Source organism: Pipistrellus kuhlii, unplaced genomic scaffold (genome assembly GCF_014108245.1).
Source record: "Pipistrellus kuhlii isolate mPipKuh1 unplaced genomic scaffold, mPipKuh1.p scaffold_m20_p_16, whole genome shotgun sequence".
Taxonomy (NCBI): domain Eukaryota; kingdom Metazoa; phylum Chordata; class Mammalia; order Chiroptera; family Vespertilionidae; genus Pipistrellus; species Pipistrellus kuhlii.
In genome coordinates, this window is record NW_023425471.1 from 9601442 (window position 1) to 9618169 (window position 16728).

The following is a 16728-nucleotide window of genomic DNA, read 5'->3' on the forward strand; positions in this document are numbered from 1 at the left end:
TGCAACCCTTGGCTGGAATCGAACCCAGGACCCTTCAGTCAGCAGGCCAATGCTCTATCCACTGAGCCAAACCAGCCAGGACTATATATTTTTATTTTGTTTTTTCTTTTTAAGAGAGAGTGGGATGGGGAGAGACAGAGAGAGAAACATCAATGTGAAAGAGACACATCAATTGGTTGCCTCCCGCACACTCCCTACCAGGGCCAGGGAATCAAACCTCAGACCCTTCAGTCCACAGGCTGATGCTCTATCCACTGATCCAAACCAGCTAGGGCTATTTTTTTAATGTTGTTATTGATTTTTAGAGAGAGAGGGAGGAGGAGAGAGCAAGAAACATTGATCAGTTGCCTCCTGCATGTACCCCAACCAGGGCTGGAACTCAAAACCTTGCTATGTGCCCTGATGGGGCGCGCAGGAAGAAGCAGATCAATGGCTCTCTCTCATCTTTGATGTTTCTACCACTCTCTCCCTCTCTCTTCCTCTCTGAAATCAATAAAAATCAAATTAAAATTTAAAATAAAATGTACAAGTCACTGATTGTTTAGTATATTCACAAAGTAATGTAACCATCACCACTACTGACACATTGTTATCATCTGGGTTTTCTGAATTGGTGATACAACTATTTACAATGTCAGATAAATTCTAAATTTATAAACTAAGTTCCTAAATTTAGAATTAATTGCCTCCACTAAATACAAAATATTGTACAGGTTCTGCCATCACTTAACCAATGAATGTATTTATTGAAATATATCTTCCCATTTTAGGTAAACCGTTGTACCTAAAACTTATAAACATACCCATTATCATCTTTCTTAAGCATTAAATGAACACAGATAACCTAAATTCTTATTCAACTCTCCTTACATTTTTTCTGACCAGAAGTGAAAACATGTTCATGACAAAATTTATAAAGCCTAGAAATACACGGGGGAGGAAAAAAAACTTGCATTCTTTTTAACACTGGATGAAAAAGGGTTAAATCTCAACAACCTTTACATTTTTAAATATCAATTTACTGGTAATATTTCTATTAAAGAAGTGGGTTTTCTTGGATCAGCTTTTAAAACAACAACAACAAAAAAAAAACACCTTTTGGGGAGGTCTTACTGACCCCCAGCTTCTAATTCTTTTTTTCCTCTTTTTTTTTTATTAAGGTATTATATGTGTACATATTTTACCAATCCCCACCCCTTCCACTCCCACCAAGCTTCTTATTCTATGCTAACTCCATTCTAGCGCCACTACGGACCAGAAACGACGGAGAGTAAGTTCCACTTGGCTTTTCCCATCCGCCGGCCGCGGAACCTCCGCGCGGGGGCGCCCTGCCCGCCGTCCGCCTGTGACGCGAGGCGACGTGAACGTGGCCAGCTCAGCGCGTGGCCTCCTCCCGGCTCTAGCTCCGTCACCGGTGGGCGGGGCCCACGCGGACTTCGCCGTCGGAAATTGCGGAAGTGAGTGAAAAAACTCCGTTCCCACAGTCTGTCCTCACATCCTACCTAAAGTTCCCAGGTCCTGAGAAACCCTTCCGGCCACCCCCGCGGGAAACCGGAAATGGTTTCTCCGGAGCCGGCGCGCGCGCCGTCAGTTTCACCCGCGTAGCAAGGGGCCTTTTGGGGAGCTGCCCTCCGCTCTGCCTGCGCAAATAACCGACAGGCCCGCTACGAACAGACCCCGGAGTTTCGCCTCGCGTTTTCTAGTCATCCCGCCGGCAGGCACTGTATGAACCGAAGCAGAAAGAAGCCCAAGGGATGAGGCCCCGCCGCACCGGTCGTTCTCCTTGCCCCGGCCCGGGTCCTAGCCTGCCTGCTTTTCGTCGCTCCGCCCCTCCTCCCCCGCCCTGCGTTTCTCTGGCGGTTGCCGCGGCGACTTCCTTCCTCTACCGACAAGATGGCGGGGGGTGAGGCTGGCGTGACTCTCGGCCAGCCGCATCTTTCTCGCCAAGATCTCGCCACTTTGGTAAGGCTTCGATCTGGGGGAATACGGAGAGAACTCGAGAGTGGGGAAGACAGGGCCTCCCGAGAGGCGTTGAGACAAGGCAGTGCCGGGCTGCAGGAGCGTGGTTGGCTCTGGAGCCTGAGGTCCTGAGCCGCGCTGCTGCCGGCGTGCTGCCGGCACTGCCGTCGCCACCTGCATCTCCGCACGTCCGCGATCTGGGCAGCGGGGGCGTGAGATCCTGACATCTAAATGTCATTAAGGCTTTCACTTTTGAAAGTTTGTTTTCAGTGCTAATGTCAAGGTGTTCTCTAGAGAGCAGAGGAGTATAGTTCTATGGAGCGATGAGAAGGACTTTGAAAACTTGCCAGTCATCCGAGTGCAGGATTGCTTACAGAAGAGAGCTGTCCTCATAGTGGTGAACTTGGGTCAAGTGTAAAGTGAAAGGGGAAAGTTGTGACTTGCCTCATGTGTAGTGATCAAAAGTAAAAGTAAAATGTTTGATTGCAGGACGTTACCAAACTGACGCCACTTTCCCACGAAGTAATCAGCAGGCAAGCCACGATTAATATAGGTAAGATAAGAAGAACTTCTTGGAGACCTGAGTTGCCTGATCTCCAGCAAGTGATTTTCTCTCCCGTTGTGTGATTACCTGAATTATATAAGGTGGCAGATATTCAAACAGACTGTGAGCGCTTGTGAGCAAAGTACTTCCTTGTTTTCTTTGGGAAGCACATGTTACCCATGCTTACCTTACAGACTAGGTGAGGGGGGAAAATACAGACATATGAGAAGTTTAATAGCATAAGGCAGTATGTAGTCATGTAGCACTTTAAGTAAGAAATAAAAATGTGGCTGTACTTGTCACACAGAGTTATTGCAAGGGCAGAGTGTTTTTGAAAGTTTTATTTGCTATATAGGCTATTATTATGTACAGTATTTTTTTCCCCTTAATTGACACCTACAACTGTAGAGGAGAAGTTATGTTGACTGAGTGTAAATTTGGGCTGTTTGATAGTCTGTACAAACAGCACAGTAAAACCTACTTAAAAAGTAAGGATATTAAGGAGTTTTAAGATATATGCTGTCCTTGACATCATTACTGTCATTAAACCTGGGTTTTCTTATTTTCATGGATTCCTTTTGGTTAGGCTTATCATACCTATTTATTTTACTCTGGGAATACTGGCAAATTTCTGAATATATGTATTCTTTTTTTAATTTTTTAATTTTTTTTTATTGATTATGGTATCACATAATTGTCCTCATCCCCCCCAATCCCATCCCAAACCCCTCCCCACATATGCCCTTACCCTCCCCCCCCCCCTTGTCCATGGCCACTGGCCAGGCCCATATGCATGCACACAAGTCCTTTGGTTGATCTCTTCCCCTTACCCCCACCCTCCCCTGCTTTCCCCCTGAGGTTTGAAAGTATGTTCAGTGCTTCTCTTTCTCTGAGTCTGTTTTTGTTCATCAGCCTATGTTGTTCATCATTTCCTCTAGATGTGTGAGATCTTGTGATCTAAGAAATACCCTTATAAGAACCTAGACTGCAACAAGCCATAATGGTTATACTGAGAGGCAAATGAATCAGTCTGTAGTGAGTTCCTTTCTGGGCCAACAGTTCTTTTCTTTTTTTTCTTTAATATATGTTATTGATTTTTCACAGAGAGGAAGAGAAAGGGATAGAGAGTTAGAAACATCAATGGGAAAGAAACATCGATCAGCTGCTTCCTGCATCCCCCTTACTGGGGATGTGCCCGAAACCAAGGTACATGCCCTTGACCAGAATCGAACCTGGAACCCTTCAGTCCGCAGACTCTATCCACTGAGCCAAACTGGTTTTGGCCCAACAGTTCTTTTGAGTCCCAATTTCAATGTCAAATAGTATTCTTATTTTAAAAGTTTTATTTATTGATTTAAGAGAGAGAAACATCGATTTGTTGTTCCACTTATTTATGTATTCATTGGTTGCTTCTTGTGTGTACCCTGACCAAGATGGAAACCACAACCTTGGTATATTATGATGATGCTCCAACCTACTGAACTACCCAGCCAGGGCCTTGAGTGTCTATTTTAACATATTTTATTGATTTTGTACAGAGAGGAAGGGAGAGAGATAGAGAGTTAGAAACATCGATGAGAGAGAGTCATCGATCAGTTGCCTCTTGCACACCCCCTACTGGGGATATGCCCGTAACCAAGGTGCATGCCCTTGACCGGAATCGAACCCGGGTCCCTTCAGTCCCCAAGCCGACGCTCTATCCATTGAGCTAAACCGGTCCCGGCTTGAGTGTCTATTTTAAATGAAGGCAATCTTTCCTGTGATTAAAAACATGAGGTGAATAATTTTTAGTATGCTAAGTATGGCTTTTTTTGTTGTTAATCCTTACCCAAGGATGTTTTTCCCATTGATGTTTTAGAAAGAGTGGAAGGGAGAGGGGGGAGGCTCTCATCATTGATATTTCTGTCTCTCCCTCTCCCTTCCTCTCTGAAATCAATAAAAATGTATTTTAAAGAAATGTGTAGGCAAAAAATTGAAGCCACTGTTGGTTTTACATTGATATTTTATAATGAGTTTATGGCTTTGTTTTTCTGGTCCATTGTTAATTGCAAAAAATATTTGGTGGAATTAAGTGCATGTGAATTAATTTTTTGAATTTTGTCTGTAGGTACAATTGGCCACGTAGCTCATGGGAAATCCACAGTTGTAAAAGCTATTTCCGGAGTTCATACTGTAAGGTTCAAAAATGAGCTAGAAAGAAATATTACAATCAAGCTGGGATATGCTAATGCTAAGGTGAGCCCTGTACTGTGGAACTAAACATCAACTTTAATTGGAAAGTGCAGATAACAAAATCTAAATCTTCTTTTCATTGAAACTTTTAGATTTATAAACTTGATGACCCAAGTTGTCCTCGGCCAGAATGTTACAGATCCTGTGGAAGTAGCACACCTGATGAATTTCCTACAGACATTCCAGGGACCAAAGGAAACTTCAAATTAGTCAGGTGACCTCTTTGGTGCTAAAAACACTTTATGCTTTGTGGTTAGAGCTCTTTGAAGTATATTATTAACCAGGATTTATTTATTTATTTATTTATTTTGAATATATTTTATTGATTTTTTTACAGAGAGGAAGGGAGAGAGATAGAGAACTAGAAACGTCAATGAGAGAGAAACATCGACCAGCTGCCTCTTGCACACCCCCTACCGGGGATGTGCCCGCAACCAACCTACATGCCCCTGAACGGAATCGAACCTGGGACCCTTCAGTCCCTAGACCGACGCTCTACCACTGAGCCAAACCGGTTTTGGCTTAACCAGGATTTTAAACAGAGAGCCTAATCGCTGAATGGTTTTGTTATTTTAACATATGCTTTTTTTTTTTTTTTTAATTGATTTTGTACAGAGTTCTAAGGGAGAGAGAGAGTTAGAAACATGGATGAGAGAGAGTCATCAATCAGCTGCCTCTTGCACACCCCCTACTGGGGATATGCCCGCAACCAAGGTACATGCCCTTGACTGGAATCGAACCCGGGACCCTTCAGTCCCCAAGCCGACGCTCTATCCATTGAGCCAAACCGGTGTCGGCTTAACATGTGCTTTTAAATAGTTGTTTCTATTCTAAGGGGAAGAACAAAGCCATTCTTTTTTAAAATACATATTTTTATTGATTTTAAGAGAAGAAGGGAGAGATAGGAACATCAATGATGAGAGAAAATCATGGCTGCCTTTTGCATGGCCCACAACCCAGGCATGTGCCCTGATCAGGAATTGAACCATGACCAGCTGGGCAGAGAATTTTATCAAAAGCCGGGCCAATTCCAGCTTTTGAAAGTGCTAGAGAAATTTTTGGCAAATTATTTTTTCAGATGGCAATGTCCATTCTGTTAACACTGTTAGCTTTCAGATAGGTGAAATTCCCTATATACACTTCATACTGTATTTATTTTCATTGGATTTGGGAATTTCTGTCTCTTCAGTTATTTCTAGTTACTACATAGCTAATTTCATTCGCTTTGTAATGATCTACAGCGATTTGACTCTCAGCGAGTAGATAATCTTATTTTCAAGGTCTAGAAACACCAAGTCCTGTAACCACTTGACTTTATTTATTTTTATTTATTTTATTTTTTTTTTTACAGATAGGAAGGGAGAGGGATAAAGAGCTAGAAACATTGATGAGAGAGCCATCCACCAGCTGCCTCCTGCACACCCCCTACTGGGGATGTGCCCGCAACCAAGGTACATGCCCTTAACCGGAATCGAACCTGGGACCTTTCAGTCCGCATACTGACGCTCTATCCACTGAGCCAAACCGGTTTCGCACCACTTGACTTTATAGCAGTAATAAGTATTTGTATTTTTTCCATATTCATATGTAACATTTATATTCTGCATTAAAGTGATTTAATTTTGGGAAATCTATAACTTGTATCTTGAAGCATTGGAGGGCTGATTGTTATTTCTTCATTGGCAGGCATGTTTCCTTTGTTGACTGTCCTGGCCACGATATTTTGATGGCTACTATGCTGAACGGTGCCGCAGTGATGGATGCAGCTCTTCTGTTGATAGGTAAGTAACATCAGAATTGGTTTGGACAAATCAATGTGGAGCAAATCCAAGATGAAATATTTAAAGGGGAACGGCCTTTAAAGGCCATATCCATTACCTAAGGGTGACATGAATGGAAATTAACACGAAATACTAGATGACATCCCTGCCTACCAGCTATCACAAAATATTAAACAAGATAGACCTAAGGCCTGTAGAATTCATATGGTAGTATATATTTTTAAAAGTCAATAGTTCATTTTCCACACATCATATGACATAACTTCTTTTATTTTTAAAAGTATGCCAAGGTGGGTGTGAAGAGAGCAGAGCGCCTGAAGAATGGCTCCTCTGTGAATAACACACCAACAGCAACTTGGGCCTATTCTTCACAGGTGGCAGGATACCATGACTTTCCTGTGACATTAGCCCCAAACATGAAAAAAAGCATGCCAAGGGATATAATATAGGACACCTAAACATTACTGCATAGAGAAATGACCGTTGGAGTGCCCAACAAAACATGCCTATTTCTTTTTAATACACTGGTGGTTATCTTTACTATTAGTGTTCTTCCCTTTTTTTTGTTAGGGAATAAATAGTTGAAATTCATAGCTTGTATTAAGTGTCTTTTCACTTGCCCTGACCGGTTTGGTTCAGTGGATAGAGTGTCAGCTTGTGGACTGAAGGGTCCGGGGTTCGATTCCGATCAAGGGCATGTGCCTTGGTTGCAAGCGCATCCCCAGTGGGGGGTGTGCAGGAGGCAGACCTATCATTTTAGCCATTTAAAGTGTACAAATTGGTGGCATTAGGTACACTGACAGTGTTGTACAAGCATCATCACTGTCTAGATCCAGAACATCTTTATTACCCCAAAAGAAAGCCCTATGCCCATTAAACAGTCACTATTCTCCCCCAGTCCAGCTCTGGCAACTACTAATCTGCTTTATGTCTCATGAATTTGCCTCTTTTGACAAATATTTCTAGCTAATTCTCATGCATCTATTTTATTCTTTGTCATTTAGCTGGTAATGAGTCTTGTCCTCAGCCTCAGACGTCTGAACACCTGGCTGCTATAGAAATCATGAAACTGAAGCATATTTTGATTTTACAAAATAAAATTGATTTGGTGAAAGAAAGCCAGGCTAAAGAACAATACGAACAGATCCTTGCATTTGTACAAGGTAAGAAGCCGTAATATCTAATACATCTATGGATCACTTGGAGAGCTAGTTAATCCAGGTACCAGATGTTAGCTTAATAGATTATATAAAACAGGGTAAGCCTTATTTTTCTCTACCTACCACTGGTGAAATCGATGTTTCTGAATGAATAGACAAATATATTTTTGCTGGTTGAAAGAAATGAAGTTGTATTCTGGAAACTACCAGTTTAGTAAAAATCCTCAGTGAGCCCTAGCTGGTTTGGCTCAGTGGATAGAGTGTCAGCCTGGGGATTGAAGAGTCCTGGGTTCAATTCCTTTCAAGGGCACATGCCTGGGTTGTGGGCTCGACCTCCAGTATGGGGCATGGAGGAGGTAGCTGATCAATGATTCTCATCATTGATGTTTCTATCTCTTCCCTCTCCCTCTCTGAAATCAGTACAAATGTTTTTTAAAAAATAAATTAAAAAATCCTCTGATAATAAAATGAACAAAGCACTTAAAAAATAGTTCTTAAATACATTCTTAAAATGTGTAGCTACTTGGAGAATTGGAACTGACAATCATTTATTTAAACTTCATCATCCCTTTCTCTACCAGCTAATGTTCTTCATATCAGGGAGGACATGATACATCTTATTGTTGACATTTGATTCTCTCTCAGCCTTGCTTTTCTTGTTCAAAAGGTTGACTTTCCACAGAACCCAGTTCTTTCATAATGTAAAAGAATAAGTCATATTGATTAAAATTAATTCTGTTTGTTCCATTTCTTTGACCAGCCTGTTTGACATATAATTAATAAGGAGCAAATATTAATATGTGCAGTAGTCTTTGATTAGCAAAGAGTCTATAATTTTAACATTTATTGGTAAGTTAATTACATGTTACTGAAATCTTTCAACTAGTAAAGTGTTCTTTCCCAGGAGTGTTAGTATTTTATTCCTTTAAACCGTTTTATCATCTTAGTATATTAAATATATTTTAACATTTTTCTCTTAAAGGGAATAGTACCCATTTTCAGGAGTAAACGCAAACGGAATACTGCCACCTTTCTAAACAAAATTATCATTTTCTACTGGTTGCTGGCACTTGTGTGGGAATATGTATAGGCATCTGTTTCTTAATAGTTTCCTGTAACGTGTATAGAACAAGTTTTGTAAAGTTGAAGAATTCTGATTTTTCTGAATTTTGTCATATAGGTACGGTAGCAGAAGGTGCTCCTATTATTCCAATTTCTGCACAGCTGAAATATAATATTGAAGTTGTGTGTGAGTACATAGTAAAGAAAATCCCAGTACCGCCGAGAGATTTTACTTCAGAACCCCGACTTATTGGTAAGTGACAGGCTTTGTCTTTAACTCTTAAATTGGATCTTTTCTACATTGGTGATTCCCCCTTAAGAGTATTTATTGCTATTTCCTATACCTGCAGAAGTAATAATAAATATAATCTCCATTGAAAAATGTTTTTTAATTATTGAGTTTTGAGAGCCTATTGGCAATGCTAGATTGCATTATTGAATCAGGGCCAAAGTCCTGAATGCAGAAGAAATGTAACCTTTTTGTATATATGTTACATGATTGAGATGGAATAACACAATATTCTCTATGGGATTATGTTGTAATAAGGAAGAGAATATTAGAACTCTCACACAGATTTGTACCATTGATGAAGATTTTCATGTCCCTTTCACTTTCATTTAAGTTTAAAATATCAGTATTGCTATAATTTGATCATCAAAGCTTGTGATTTCTTTCTTATTTTATTGATTTCAGAGAGGAAGGGAGAGAGATATATCAATGATGAGAGAAAATCATTGATCAGCTGCCTATTGCATTCCCCCTACTGGGGATTGAGCCTATAATCCAGCCATGTGCCCTTGACCGAAATTGAACCCAGGACCCTTCACTTTGCTGGTCTATTGAGCCAAACCAGCTAGTGCTAAGCTTGTGATTTTTACAGAGATGTAGAAGCCCTTTCAAAACACATTTGAGCCCTTTTGGGCCACCTGTGTGTTGTGGGAAGTGTTCTCTTCTCTTGGGCCATTGTGATGCATACCCATTGTTAAGAGACACTGACTGCTCTCAGGACCTAAGTGAAGGTCATATAGTCCTAGAGTTGTTTTATAGTTTTAAAACTCAATTTTTATTTCAGAAGTTGTATAGAGGTATATAAAGAAAAGAAAAAAGTCCATAATGTCCCTGCCTCCCACTTCTAGCCCCTTAGCCCTGAAGTAACCAAAGTTAAACAATTGGCATATATTATTCCCATACCTCTCTTTGCTCACATCATCATGTATTTAGTTTCAATTTTTCTTTGTGGACGTGGAATCAATACTGTGTGTGTTATTTTAGTAACTAGTTTATTCCCCCCTTAATAGTATCCTTCCAGACCAGTACATATGGTTCTACATTCTTTTTTTCTTTTTTTAAATATATTTTATTTATTTTTTTTTTTTTTTTTTTTTTTTCAGAGAGGAAGGGAGAGGGATAGAGAGGTAGAAACATCGATGAGAGAAACATCGATCAGCTGCCTCCTGCACACCCCCTACCGGGGATGTGCCCGCAACCAGTGTACATGCCCTTGACCGGAATCGAACCTAGTCCATAGATGGATGCTCTATCCACTGAGCCAAACTGGTTTCGGCTATGGTTCTACATTCTTTAATGGCTGCATGACAATCCCAAGTATTTTTTTTTTTAATATATTTTATTGATCTTTTTACAGAGAGGAAGAGAGAGGGATAGAGGGTTAGAAACATCGATGAAAGAGAGACATCAACCAGCTGCCTCTTGTACACCCCCTACTGGGGATGTGCCCGTAACCAAGGTACATGCCCTTGACCGGAATCGAACCCGGGATCTTTCAGTCCGCAGGCCCACGCTCTATCCACTGAGCCAAACCAGTTTTGGCAACAATCCCTAGTATTGATGGACCATAAAATGCCTCCTGTCAGTGAACTTTTATGTTATTTCCACTTTTTCATAAGACTGCAATAAACTTAGTTGGAGTAATAATATCAGATTTTGTCACAAACTCACCCCTATGGTGTAAATCTTACGTGTGTACTATTTTAGGGAAGTTAACTTAGAAAATAATATTTCATATAAAATTAAAGTGTACAGACTCGGCTTTAATTTGTTTTATTTTTAGTTATTAGGTCCTTTGATGTCAACAAACCTGGCTGTGAAGTAGATGATCTTAAAGGTGGTGTAGCTGGGGGTAGTATTTTAAAAGGAGTGTTAAAGGTAAGTTGGGTTTTGGTGATTGTGTGTTTGTGTGTTTACTTAAGTTAGGTAAATTGGTTAATAACATTTAAATTTCAGGTTTTTACAACTTTGTAATACAATGTCTCTATACTCCAATGTGTGCTCACCACCAAAAGTCTATTGGTTATGATTTTATGATTTTGCTTTGTTTTCCCCTGGTCTTTTTAGTTTTTTTGTTTTTCTTTCAGTTACAGTTTACATTCAGTATTATTCTGTATTTGTTTCAGGTGTACAGCAAAGTGCTTAGAAAATCATGTACTTCCCAGGTCTTAATCAGGAAAACAGTATATTAATATTTTAAATTGAAAAAAAAAATTTTTTTCGAAAGACATGAAACTCTTTTTAAAAGAATTTATTGATTTGAGAGAGAGATCAATTTGTTCTACTTATTTCTGTATTAGTTGCTTCTTGTATGTGCTCTTCTTGGGGATCAAACCTGCAACCTTGGCATATTGGGACAACACTAACCAACTGTGCTACCCGTCCAGGCCAAAAATCTTTTTCTTGGTGCCTAGTACTTGATATAGATGTCTTTTAGTACTCCACATTTTTTGTGTAAATAGGCTTATGTGGTAGCTGGTTAGGAACAATTGGATGGTTCTGGTTTGGGAGATCTTTTTTACTTTTTTTTATTGCTGTGATCTTTGAAATAGAAAAAGGATTGCCTCTTCAGTTTTGTGGTCTTTCTGTTGGGACTTTTTATGTGTAAATGGGAATTGTGTTGTCCCTAATTCTAAATGCAGTAATTCTAATTATTAATTAATTTATTTTTTACAGGTGGGCCAGGAGATAGAAGTCAGACCTGGTATAGTTTCCAAAGATAGTGAAGGAAAACTCATGTGTAAACCAATCTTTTCCAAAATTGTATCACTGTTTGCGGAACATAATGATCTTCAGTACGCTGCTCCAGGGGGTCTCATTGGTAAGGATTTTCCTCTCATCCATATGTTATTTTTGAGAGGCAGGAGGGGAGAGGGAGAGAGAGAGAAAAACATTAATGTGAGAGAGGGAAACATCGATTGGCTACCTCCTGCATGTCCCCCATTGGGGAGCAAGCCCACAATCTGGGCATGTGTCCCGACTGAGAATTGAACTGAGGACCTTCCAGTGTATGGGATGACACCCAACCAATAAGCCACACCAGCCAGGGCTACGTTTTCATTTGTGGATATTCATGGCACTTTTCATGGGAAATGAATTACTCAAAAAGATATATTATAGATATTCCTTTTGTTAATTAGCACCCCAGGATATGTTCATTAATTTTAGAAAGGGGAGAAGGGAGACAGAGTGGGGAGAGAGACAACTCATGTACTCTCCAACCCTGCTTCCTCTTTATTTCTCTCCTATTCAAAAGATACACTGCTAACACATTTTGAAGTGGATTCTAGGAATCGTATATGAAATCTTCAAGCTAGCTTTTTTACCCGCCTAGGGGAGAAATGGCAGGCAGATATTCTTCACACTACTCATGAATTTTGTATCTTTTTAGCCTTCATTAAGGGTAGATTCATTTTTTAGTTAGTCTATTATCTCTTTGTCCTTTGTTTAGAATTTAAGTCAGGAGAGTCTTTCTGATTTCAAATACACAACTAACCTGGGAGTTTACAGTTCTATTTCTTCAGGTAAAATGGAATTTTTTGCCAAACCTATGTGGCTGTTATATGACTATGAAAATCTAAGTATTAAAATGTATAGGTGTGTGCTATACTTGTTTGAGTACATTTTGGGGTAAACAGCTTTGTAGGGAAAAAAGTTGGAACGTGTACACGCACATACATACACGCACACAAACGCTAAAGGCCCGATGCATGAAATCATGCAAGGGTTCAGCCCTCGCAGTCCAACTTGATCTGGAAGTTGTTTGGCTGTTCCGTCTAATTAGCATATTAGCTCTTTATTTCATAGGATATATCTTATTTCATATCAGGAGTTGGAACCAAAATTGACCCCACTTTGTGCCGGGCTGACAGAATGGTGGGGCAGGTCCTCGGTGCAGTTGGAGCTTTACCTGAGATCTTCACGGAATTGGAAATCTCCTATTTCCTGCTTAGACGCCTTCTAGGTGTGCGCACCGAAGGAGACAAAAAAGCTGCAAAAGTAAGTGCTTTCCATAATTCCTGTTTCCAAAAAAGTGACAGTGATGTAAAGACCAGTTTTACAGTTAACATGGGATTAAAAAATAATAATAATAAATTTGACTTCTTGAAAATGGAGAATTTCACTATGGCAGTCGGTTTAAAGTGAAACCAAACAAAACGGAAAAGTATGTCGTGACAATGTTATAGTCCTGTTATCCATTTTACTTCCTTCCTTGTTAATCTTCACCTGAGGATATTTTCCCATCGATTTTTAAAGTTGGAAGGAGGGGGAGAGACAGAGAATGAAACATCAGTGTGTCCTTCAATAGATTCGTTGCCTCCCGCACGTGTCCCATCCAGAGCCTGCAACTGAGGCATGTGCCCTTGACTGGAATCAAACCCGGGCCCACTCTATCCACTGAGCCAAACTGGCTAGGGCATCATTTGATATTTATTTATTTATTTATTTTTAGTTTCAAGATTATTCTGGTAGAGATAGAAAGTTGCTGACATCTGTTGTTGGCAAGGATGTCAGAAAACAAGTTTTGGAACACATTTACTTGATATTGAGGTTTATTTTTCTTTTCCTAGGTACAAAAGTTGTCTAAGAATGAAGTGCTCATGGTGAACATAGGATCCTTGTCGACTGGAGGAAGAGTTAGTGCAGTCAAGGCCGATTTGGGCAAAATTGTTCTGACTAATCCTGTGTGCACAGAAGTAGGAGAAAAAATTGCCCTTAGCCGAAGGGTTGAGAAACACTGGCGGTAAGTGTATTAGCCTTTGTCACTATCTAATAAAGAAGACACAGTTAATTTTCTTAGATCCTTGGTGGTGTGCATGGGCACACGCACACACTCTTTCACACACACTTTTCCTTCAATGCAACAGTTGTTGCGGCTTAACTTTAAACTGTATTTTTATTTGGATGACTTTGTAATCTTTATTTCTAGCCCTGATTTGTTTTTGTTTTTTTTGTTGTTGTTTTTTTAAATCAATCTTTATTGTTCATATTATTACAAAGGTTCCTCATTTCTTCCCCCTTCCACCAGGTTCCCACCCCCCATTGTCCTCATTCATAGTTTATGTTCAGTCTCTTCCTCTCCCCCCCCCCCCCCCAACAGTCAGACCACTCCCCTCCCATATCGCGGACTCTACAACAATGAACCGCTATTATTCATCAGGTTTTTCAATCTCCTTTTTTTGTTTTTGTTTTTTAATTAATAAACTTTTATACTTCTAAGAATAAATTTTAAAATCTAATAATTTTAAACCTTGTTTTTTTTCTGCCCTGGGAATTGAGAGCAACCTTGTTTACATGTAAACTTGCCCTTAGGCTATCAAAAGGTGTAGCCATTCAAGTATAAATGGACACATTGTTTAAACATAGCTGCTGGTTGGAATTGGATTACCTGTTCTGGGTGGGAAGGGCTTGTCATTCCCTTTCTCCATTAAAATTAAGGTGTTAGCTTTAAAACCTCTTTTTGGCAAGAGACCTTAAACTTTCAGAACTTTAAATTTTTCAGATAGTGAATCAGTTACTTAGCATTTTCTCAAATCAATAATACCTCCACATGCCCAAGGATACACATCACACAAAAGACATTTCCAAATAGATCAACCAACCTCATCCAGGCCCCACACAAGGCATCTAAGCCTTCCTCATTTGTTCAGCAGACCCTCAAGTTCCCCCAAAAGTTTCCAGCCATGTCTGAGAGGCAGCCGTGGGGCAGAGGCAGGCGAGGAGTGAGCTGTTCCAGGCCTGGCTGCTTCGGGCCTGGCCTCTGTTGCTCTGGTCCGTTCCACAACCAGCTGCTCCGGGTCTGGCCACTGCCGCTCCCAACCTGGCTGCTCCGGGCGTGTCCAGCCCTGATTTGTGATGGACACCTATGAAAAACCAATGAATTTGGTTCAGCATTTCCCTTGTCTATGGCTTTTTAAAACTTTCATTTGGAAATAAATTCAGACTTATCAGGAAAATTACAAGAGTTGCACACACAACTCCTGTATTCCCTTTTCCCAAATGCACAATTTATTTTTTGTGTGTGCATATATATTTATATATAAATATGAATAAACTTTTTCTGAACCGTTTGAGGATTAGGTTGTTTATAACCATGCCCCTTGATCTCATAATACTTCGTATATTTCCTAAAAACAAAGATATTCTCTTATATAACTATGTAAAGAAGTTTAACATTGATAAAATAATAAAATCTACAGTCCATATTCCAGTTTTATTGCTTGTCCCAATATTGTCCTCTATGTCCTTCCAGACTGGGTCATGCATTGCATTTAGTTTTCATGTCTCTTTGATGTCTAGTCTGGAACTTCCTTAACCTTTCATTGTTTTGGCATTGACAGCTTTGAAGAATACAAGCTAGTTACTTTATAGACTCTTCCTCAATTTGGGTTTATCTGATGTTTCCTAAGATTAGATTCAGGTTTTATATTCTTGGCTGGAATACTTATATAGGTGGTGATGTCTCCTTAGAGAATCACTAAAATTGTTCAAAGAAATGAGAGCACCTGAATGATTCTTAACATTTTAAAAATATTTTTTATTGAGTTTAGAGAAGAAAGGGGGAGAGAGAGAGAAACATTAATGATGAGAATCATTGATTGGCTGCCTCCTGCACTTGCCCTACTGGGGATTGAGCCCATAACCTAGGCATGTGCCCTGATTGGGAATCAAACCAGTAACCTCTTGATTCCCGGGTTGATGTTCAACCACTGAGCTACGCTGGCTAGGTGATTGTTACATTCTTTGGAGTTGTGGTTTTAACCCATGTGGAGGTGGATTTTGTTCTAGAAGCTACAGTTGAGTTAGCAATCCAGCTTAGTCACTTAATAGAGCAGACATTGGAAGAGGAAGCAGAGGTCCCTCTGCTGTTGAGAGTAATCTGCCAATAATATACTATCTAGTCCTTTTAATTTCCTTTACCAGCTAAGGTAATGCTAAAGCCATTGTGATATGCTGAGGTGCTGTGAATGGAGAAAAGGATAGAGAATGAGATTTTTTAAAAATATCAGAGGGAGGGGTTTTTGTAACAGTGATTCCTTAGGTGGATGGGAAGGCTCTTGGCAATTCTGGAATAGATGAGTTTTGATAGAGTGAAGATGAGCATATTTGTAGAAGCAATTTTTTTTTTCTTCTGTCATTCATTCTGACTGGAATCCATCTGTCTGGGTCTAAGAATCTAAGATGATAGTGTGAGCTATATGGAGGAGCAGGTTTTAGAAACATTCTGATTGAGCAGATAGGCAAGTAAAACCAGTTATGTCAAATGATTGTGTGGTAATAATGAAAGAGCCCCAAACTCACAGTTTCTTTCATTTTCATTTTGCAGTTTAATTGGTTGGGGTCAAATAAGAAGAGGAGTGACAATCAAGCCAACAGTAGATGATGACTGAAGAATTTGGATCAAATCAGATTTTCTATTACCAAATTAGCGATATATTTTCAAAGTAGTGCTGGGGAGTGAATTTCACCGTAGTATCAATTATTCTCATTTTTTGGTGATGCAAATGTAACCTCTCTAGTACTGAAATTAGGGTCTATAATAAATGCAAAAATTACTGGATTGATTCTCTCAGAAACTGCTCATTCCCAAATAATGTCTAAATTACGTATCACTGCTGGTTTGAAAGGAAACTGCTACAACTAGCTTTTGCTGTAGCACATGTATCACGGAACCTATTTGAAATAAATTTCTTCTTCTTA

At 39.7% G+C, this 16728-nt stretch overlaps 1 protein-coding gene and 1 non-coding gene across 2 annotated transcripts; both read left to right on the forward strand.

Moving 5' to 3' along the window:
* Positions 1 to 1813: 1813 nt before the first annotated feature.
* EIF2S3 (eukaryotic translation initiation factor 2 subunit gamma) lies at positions 1814 to 16728 on the forward strand. The gene is made up of 12 exons (XM_036439655.2): positions 1814 to 1962; positions 2449 to 2512; positions 4611 to 4738; positions 4828 to 4949; positions 6422 to 6516; positions 7521 to 7679; positions 8857 to 8991; positions 10811 to 10905; positions 11704 to 11848; positions 12857 to 13026; positions 13599 to 13771; positions 16355 to 16728. The coding sequence occupies exons 1-12, from the start codon at positions 1894 to 1896 to the stop codon at positions 16416 to 16418; spliced, it is 1419 nt and encodes a 472-aa protein (XP_036295548.1). The 5' UTR covers positions 1814 to 1893; the 3' UTR covers positions 16419 to 16728.
* On the forward strand, positions 6808 to 6934 carry LOC118720278. Its single transcript, XR_004988378.1, has one exon. It is a non-coding gene; the product is annotated as a small nucleolar RNA SNORA11 (small nucleolar RNA).